The sequence below is a fragment of the Notamacropus eugenii genome, chromosome 5 (assembly GCF_028372415.1).
Source record: "Notamacropus eugenii isolate mMacEug1 chromosome 5, mMacEug1.pri_v2, whole genome shotgun sequence".
NCBI lineage: Eukaryota > Metazoa > Chordata > Mammalia > Diprotodontia > Macropodidae > Notamacropus > Notamacropus eugenii.
Genome location: NC_092876.1, coordinates 69,439,484 through 69,447,977, shown reverse-complemented (window position 1 = coordinate 69,447,977; position 8,494 = coordinate 69,439,484). Strand labels below are relative to the sequence as shown.

At 41.5% G+C, this 8,494-nt stretch overlaps 1 protein-coding gene across 2 annotated transcripts; it reads right to left on the bottom strand.

Moving 5' to 3' along the window:
- Positions 1-1,351: 1,351 nt before the first annotated feature.
- On the bottom strand, positions 1,352-4,502 carry MED18 (mediator complex subunit 18). 2 transcript variants are annotated; one of them, XM_072609567.1, is made up of 3 exons: positions 4,393-4,502; positions 2,628-2,713; positions 1,352-2,201 (listed from the first exon to the last, which is right to left on the bottom strand). In XM_072609567.1, the coding sequence occupies exons 2-3, from the start codon at positions 2,698-2,700 to the stop codon at positions 1,648-1,650; spliced, it is 627 nt and encodes a 208-aa protein (XP_072465668.1). In that variant the 5' UTR covers positions 2,701-2,713; positions 4,393-4,502; the 3' UTR covers positions 1,352-1,647. The 2 variants fall into 2 exon arrangements, with proteins under 2 accessions (XP_072465668.1, XP_072465669.1); XM_072609568.1 differs by having other exon boundaries at positions 4,253-4,469.
- Positions 4,503-8,494: the final 3,992 nt, after the last annotated feature.

Sequence of the window (8,494 nt, the reverse complement as noted above, 5' to 3'; positions counted from 1 at the left end):
AGAAGCATTATGAAAGAAAGGATGGCCGAGACTGGGGGATTGATTGATGTGGGAGATGACAAAAAGCAAGGTTCAGAGATCGTTCAGGTCTTGAACTGGGTGACTGAGAATTACTGGATTGCTGATAGAAACTTTAAAATTAGAAAGTCAGTTTTTCAGAAGGATTAAGAAAACGCTGTTAGAAATTTGAAAAGGTAAGTTATTTAACTGTAACCATTTTTATCTCACATCCAAAAAGGTCAATACCAGCAAATTCCAGAAATTGGTAAAATTTAAGTTGGTCAGTCTTAGAGGTAAAAGGGAACTAAGATGCTCCAGTCCATACTCACACAGTCAATTTAGATATAGGGAAACTTAAGCCCTAGAATTTAAGTGAATTAAGAGAATTAAGTGAATTTAAGTCTAAGGTCAACTAATTAGAGAACAGGAGAGGTTGAACTATACTTATAGGAACCTTGGAGAAACCTAGGAAGATATTTAGCAGACTGACACTTATCCACAGCCTGTGCTCTCTCTCACGAGGCTACACAGCCTGTGTACTAGAAAGAATAAATTTAATTAAAAAACAACAAATAATTCTTGGGGAAAGTTTGTATAAATTGATGCAGAATGAAGCAAGTAGAAAAAAGAATAAGATATAAAATAAGAGGTACTGTCAATGAAACCATCATTTCAAGGAATTATCCAATTACTAAGCAAATAAAAAACTAATAATGAACTAGGAAGGACAGATAAGGAAAAAAACTGCCTCTCAGCAGTCAAGCATCGGGCTAACAGATGCAGTCCCGTGGAGAAGTCATTTTTGCTTAGCTAATTTTCTTGGTTATAAGGGAAACTGGGGAGAAGCAGGAAGTGAAAGGAATATCCAGAAGTGACTCTGACTTGAAAATAAGGAGTATTCACAAAATATTAAAAATAAACTTTCTTTACATTAATCACACCAAGAGCTATCTCTGCTTTTGGTCTCATAGAATGTGTAGATTTCTGCATGCTCCTTTGGTTATAACAAACTTGGCAATGGTTAAGGTGGAAATAGAACAGAGAATTAGAAACTATGGACTCACTGCCTTACATGTTATTTTACCATATGACATATACTCACTGTCTTTGGTCTTAGATACTATAACTTAAAGTTTTAATGGGGAAAACTGAGTTAATAGCTTTCCTTTGCCAGCAAAAACGGTTTTTGTTCACCTTCTTTTTCCTGTACTAACAGAAAAAGGTTATCAGAATGAAATTTGATCAAATTTTAGGTCAGATCTCATACCATCAGAATGGCACTACTAAATACTTGTTACAAGGGTTTTGCCTTTCTTTTGTATTTCCAGAAGAGGGAAGAAAAAAATAAAGGTTTGATAACTGAAAAAAATAAAATTTAATTTTTAAAGATAACATTGCCAATATAGTTGAACAAATGAGCTAACAGAATGGTCCAAATTAACTGGACATTTCATTACAAAGAGATGGAACCAAACCCTGCTGAAATCTCTAGAAAAAGAGATGTGAGGTCCAGAGCTCAGGTAAGTTCCTGGAACCCTTATACTCAAGGTTAAAAAGTTCAATTTTTGTTGCTCAAGTGTATTTATTTGGAGTCTTGATTTCTATTACGCAAAAGAACAGATCCCAATGTTAGGCAGTCCCTTTCTGTCACATTAGCCTTTTGGGATCTATCTTCTCCAAGTGAACCAAAGGCTTTAGTTGTTCAGCAAAATTTCTCATGTCATCAGAGACCATGTCCTGTCCTGCTGGTGCCACAACACTTAACTCCACAAGATAAGAGAGGGACAGGGCCTCTGTGCTATCTGTGTTTCCTGGCATCAGGATTCGGAAAATCTTGTATACCATGATTTTCATGATACCTTTTCGAAACAAGTGGCCCTTGGCAACGAACTCATGGTCCATTCGAAAGCCCATCTCCATCAAGAAATCAGTCAGGTTCTCTGACGTGGCAATGTCTACACAGTTACGTACTAGGGCATGGCGGTTCTTGTCCCCCATTTCAGGTTGTCCCAGGTAGCGCAGATGCCAGGGTGCCCCAGTCTTGTCCATCGACCTCCGGGCTCTTAAAACAAAAGGGCTAGCTTGTTGCCCCTTTAAGAGGAACACCATTTCATGGTCAAGAAAAGTCTCAGGTTCCATGTTGTCACACAGTCCCCGAAGTCGGTGAATGAGGCTCTCTAGACTGTGATCCAAAACACTTCCTAAAGGGAAGGAAAACATCACGGGAACCTCATTCTTCACTTTCATTAGGAAAATAAAAAACAGAAGGAGCATGACAGAGGACATGAATTCCTAGGAAGCTCCATTAAACCCTGAACATCATTCTAGCTTTCTACATTTCAGATAACCATCTACAAAACCAAAATACAACTTGATCTTAGAGATCACCTTACTCTAATCCTCTGTTTTTACAATGAGCCCCAAGGGCTACTCAACCTGAGTATGAATTTCCTTATCTGGAGGTCACAACCACTTAGTGGCAAAGCTTGACCCAGAATCCAAGCTTCCTATTACCCGCTCCAGAACCATACATACCATAGCTGCCTTATTTCCTGGCAAAAATGTTTATCATAACTGATTCAAAGAGGACAAAATGGGTGATATAACAAATTCCTAGGCTAACTTACCTTGAAGTAAATACTCCATCATATTTATAGTGCCACCTGTTACTGGCATCATGGTGACTGGAGGTGCCTCCATATTGTCAGCTTCCCTGAGTGATAAGAAACAAAAGAAAATCTGATTCAGAAGGGATCCTTGGATTATAGAAGTGATAGGACCTTACAGATCACTTTGCCCAATAAGCTGATTATATTTTTGTATTTTAAAGTAAAAACACTGAAATAAAATTAAACTACACATAAAATCATAGACTTCACTTCGAGAAAAGAAGCATCTGCCATCTTTAACAAGGTAACTAAAATATCCTGTTTATGTCCCCTTTTTCCCCCACTTTTTATTGTTTTGATTCTGCTTTCTTACTGGGGTATCACTTTATGGAAGCTCTCCCACATTTATTTATATTTTAATACTTGTATTTTTTTGGCACAACAGAGCACACTCCAGTGGGAATCGGAAAACCTTTGTTTTAAACAGTAGCTCTGACACTTACTGGCTACTAGGACCATGGATATATGACCCAACCTCTTTGAATCTCATTTCCCTTGTCTATGAAAAGGGGATGACACTCCTTAACTATCTTAGAGGGTTATCACATGTGAAGTGCTCTGAAAACATTGAAAAGTTAAATGCCACTAATTATTACCACTGGCTACTGCATTAATAAAATAGTGATAACATAAAGCATTTACGTTTTACAAATAACACATTGGATCTTCACAACAACTCTGGGAGATGAGTGTTGTAATTATTTCCATTTTACAGCTGAGGAAACTGAGGCAGGGAAGTTCAGTGACTTGCCCAGCATCATCCAGTTAGTTAAGTGAGGTCCAATGCTCAGTCTTTCCTCATTTCTTTTCTTATAGTTTTCCAGAAGTCCCCAACTGGATGTTTCTCCTTGGTGGGCTAGGTCTGGATCTTTCTTCTGCCCTCATGACACTTCACCTTGTATGATAGTACCTACCTACATGTCACTTCCTCTCTCATAAAGCCTGGGTTATTTCTCACCTCCTGCACAGCCCAGGTCATGATAGCTAGCCTGGGACCACTCGCTCATTACTCAAAGACCCGCCGTTTTAACATAAATCGTGCTAGATCTGGGAACGATGATGGCTTCGGACCCCTAACCGACCTAAGGCAAATCCCTTAAACCTTGGGGAGCCTCAGTTACTTTATTTGGAAAAGGGGGACGGGGAAGGAAAGGGAAATAAGACCGTGAGCCCCGAAAGAGAAAAAAACCACAACCACCCCACCCAGAGCCTAGGAATCAGAAGACTCATCTTCCTGAGTTCGAGTCGGGCCTCAGGCTGGGTCTGCCTCAGTTTCCTCATCTGTAAAAGGACAAAGCGCTCCAGGATCTGAGCCCAGAAAAGTCCAAACGGGGTCAGGAAGAGCCGGACTTAGTAAGAAACGAGTGAAATAGACTGGGGTTGGAAGGGGCCTCAGAGACCGGTTTCTAAATCTTATTTTACATTGGAAGAAACCTCGGCCTGGAGGGGGATGCTCTTTGGGGCGCCCCCCCCCCCCCATCTACCGCCGACCCCCTCCCGCGCACACAGAAGGGGCGGGCTCAATTAAAAAAATTGTGAGGCCAAACTACGCATGCGCCGCAACAACGAGAGGCTCAGCGTACCCCGGACCCTCAGGGCTGCAGAGGCTGTTGTTCCAAGGCCAGGCCAGCCCGGGGCTAGCTTCGGCTCCACTCCGCTGCCCACAGCCCCGGGGCCGAGCTCCCTCTCCCTCCTCGTCCCCCTCCCGGAAACCCGGACGCACCGAGGCCCGAAAGCCCGTGGTCCTCGCTCTCAATTCTTCTAATCAAAGCGCAGCCGGCTGAACGTCCGGGTGACTGCGAGCGAGCATGCGCACAAATCGGTTTTGGAGTCGCCGGAAAAGGAGAGCATGCGTAATGTGTGGTCCTTGCGTACGGAAGATGGCGGCCTCCAAAGAGAGTGCCCTGTGGAAGGCGCCATTCAATTCGTAGCTTCCTGGGGTCGCAAGATCTATAGCTTGAAACAGCCTACCTTACTGATCATCTTATTTGAAGGAAGGAAAAAACTAACGTTCAGACAGGGAAAGAGACTGGACCTTCAGTTTCTCTTTAAAACCAAGACTTTTTCCTCTACAAAGTCCTCTTTATTAAATGCTTCCTGTATGCAGGCTGGGCCAGCAGTCCAAGTGCTCAGCTGGACTTGAAATCAACGAGACCTGGGTTCACAAATCCTGCCTTGGATACTTAGTAACAATGTGCAAATGTGTTTAATAAGATGGTACATGAATGGCCTATATCAGATTGTCTTGGAGAGCAGGCACATGAGGGAGAGAGAGAAAAAAATGGGGACGCAAAATCTTATAAAAGTGAAGGTTGAGAGCTATCTTTGCATGTAATTGGAAAAATAATAACTATGAAATAGGGGGAAAAGGATACTTAGTCACTGACTCAAACAAGTCTTGATGAACTTCTGCCAACTTTAACGTCTAAGCAGGTTACCTTGTACAAAGACTCAGCCATCTGGTAGGGGGAGCTCCCAAGCTGAAGAAATTGGAGATCCTTTTATCCTTGTCAGCTGAATTCCAGGGGGTAAGCCTCAGATCTCTTAGGGGAAACCAGACCAACCAGAAAGCTGTCCTCTGCCCTAGTGAGTTCACATCTACTGCTGCTGAACTCCACCAAGTCTATCTCCCTGAAACAAAGTTACCTCACAGTTCACTTGGCTAATTCTATACATGTCACTTTCCTCTTTTTGGAGGAATTGATGGGACCAAAACGGGTAGCTAGTATGGCTTTATTTTGTTCACTCTGAATCATTGCATCAGTCTTTCCAAATATCTCTTAATTCTTTGTACTTGTCCTTCTCTACAGCAGAGCAACATCCCATTACGGTCATACGTTAGAGTTTAGCCATTGTGTAATGGGCACATGTTTTGCTTTCAGGTTATTGTTATTATAAATACAACATCCCTGTATATCTTTGTACTTAGAGGTCCTCTTGTGTTGTCCATGATCTACTTGGGAATACTCCTAGAAAAGAAGTCTGACATTTTGCCACCCTCCCCAATTTAAACCCTCCTTGGACCATCCTAATAGCTTCCTAAATTGTCTCCTGGTCTTTAGTCAGTCAACAAGCATTTATTAAGTACTTACTATGTGCCAGGCACTGGACTAAAGCCTTTAAGGAACTCATATTCTAATGTACAAGCAAGCATGTACATATAAAATATACATGGGAAATGGGAGGTAATCTCAAAGAGAAGGCACTAAGAAAGGAGAAAACTGGGAAAAGCCTCTTGTAGAAGGTGAGATTTGAGCTGAGTTTATGAAAAGGCAGGGCAGACAGGAAGTAATGATAAGGAGGGAGAGCATTCCAAATAGTCAGTAAAAAACAAAACAAAACCCAGAGTCAGGAGATGGCATATTATGTGAAAGGAGGTCAATACTGCTAGATAATAGAGAATGTAGGGGGAGGAGGATTGAGTTGGAAGGCAGGTTAGGGCCAGCTGGTGGAAGGCTTTAAAAGCCAAATGGAGAATTTTATATTTGATTCTGGAGGCAATAGGGAGCCTCTGGATTTTACTGAGTGGGGGTGATATCACTTTGATCACTTTGGGAGCTGAGTAGAGGATGGAATGGAAGGGGAGATACCAATCAGAAGGCTGTTCTAATAGTCCAGGTGAGAAGTGAGATGGGTATGCACTGGGATAGAGTGGGGAACCTGCCTTTAATAAAAGGATTTGTTCTGTGAAGTTTGGATTCAGTCAAAGGGCTGAACGTGAGGACCTAGAGGATCACATGTGGCCTGGAGACTGCAGATTTTCCACTAGAGTGATTACAAAAAGAGAGTTTTTATGTGAGATAAAAGTAAAGGTAGAAATGACATGACTTAGAAATAGACTGGATACATGAGGCAAGTACAAGTAAGGGATACAAGATGACACAGAGATTGGAAATCTGGGTGAGTGGGAGAATGGTGGTACCCTTGACAATAATAGGGAAGTCCAAAAGAAGGGGTGTGTTTGAGGGAGAAACACTGGAAATGCTGTTTGAGAGAACTATAGGACACTGTTTGACATGACTAAGAGGCAGTAGTGGTGGTACACCTCTGTAATCTCTCCTATTGGGGAGACTGAGGCTGGTGAATCACTTGAGCTCCAGAGTTCTGAGTTGTAGTAAAACTCAAGCTTATCCAGTATCCCCTAGTCATGAAGGGCCCTCAGGAGTGAAGGACCCCCTGGCTGTCTAAGGAGGGATGAACCAACACAAGTCAGAAACAGTGCAGGTCGAAATTTCTGTTAACTAACAAACAGTAAAATCAGGAAGAGATGGTGTGAGTTTCAGCCTGGATGAAATAGTTATTCAGTTTAAAAAAAAAAATAGAGGTGGTTGGTGATATAAGATTGGAGGTCAGGAGGGAGATTACAGCTAAATAAGTAGATTTGAAAATAATGAGCACTGAGTTGATCATTGAACCCTTGGGAGCTGATGGGATCACCAAGTAAGATAGTAGAGAGGGAGATGAAAAGAGAACCTACGATTGTCGGATACCCACAATTAGTGGGTGTTGCCCAAAGGAAGATGCAGGAAAGTAGGAGCAGTTAGATAGGAAGAGAACCAGGTCATAAAAACTTAGAGAGAAGAGAGTTCAAGAGGAGCTGGTGATCCATAGCGTCAAAAGCTGCAGAAACAAGAGAAAGGAAGAGGATTGAAGAAGCCATTAGACTGGGCAATTAAGAGAACTTAAGATAACTTTGGGGAGAGCAGTTTTAGTGGAAAGATGAGGCTGGAAGCCAGATTTCAAAGAGTTTAGAAAAAATGAAAGGAGAGGAAGTGGAAGCATCTATTATAGACAGCCTCCAACTGTTTCCACCCTATCGCTAAAATAATCTTCCTACGGAATAGTTTTACCCATGTTCCTCCCTTGCTCAAAAATTTTCTGTGGTTCCCACTGCTTTATCAACTAGAACACAAACTCCTTAGCTTATCATTTAAGCCCCTCCACAAAGCACAATGCCTTGAACATAATAGATATTTGATTTAAAAAACAAACAAAAAAGGTGATTACCTTTCTCACCTTATTTCACACGTTTCTCCTTCATATGTCCTATATTCCAGCTAAACTGGACTGCTAGATATTTCCTTATCTCCTCTTATTTCTCCCAGCCTCTGTGCACTCCTATGGGCCATACACCACACCTGAAATGTATACTTCTTCCATCTTCGTTTATAGAAATCATTCTTTTCTTTCAAGGCTCAGTTCAGCTACCATCTCCCTCTGTGATAAGGGAGGTTTCCCCTGATCCCTTCAAATGAAAATGCTCTCCTTCCTTCAGTTTTCCTAGAACACCTTTTCTGATTTGTTTTTTGCCTTTTTTTCACCTGTATTCTATCTTGTACCATACTTATTTGGGCACTTAGAATATTCCCTTGGAGAGCAGGGACTATATTTTTCTTTTCTTTTAAAAAAAATGTTTTTATCCCTTGTATCTATCACAGTACAATGCACGTAGATGGTAGGATGTGAATGGTATGTGTTGGATTTGGAGTTCAGAAAATAAATTCAGATCCTGATTCTTGCTCTGAGACCATGGGCAAGTCATTCAACTTCTCTGACCCTAATATAAATGTCAGTTTTTATTAAGAAATATTGATTGATGCAAAGATGTTTTCTTTCAGCACACATTAAAAGCTCATTATATGCAAGACGCTGTGCTAAAGAGAGGCACAAAGAAAAAAACGTGTAATCCCTAACCTCAGAGAATTTACTAGGGAGCAGACATATAATACAGCCATAGAAAAATAGGAATTTGATAAGGGAAAGCACTCTACCAAGCCAGAGGGGGATTGGTGGTCAGATAAGGTTCTGTGAAGGAGGTGGCTATG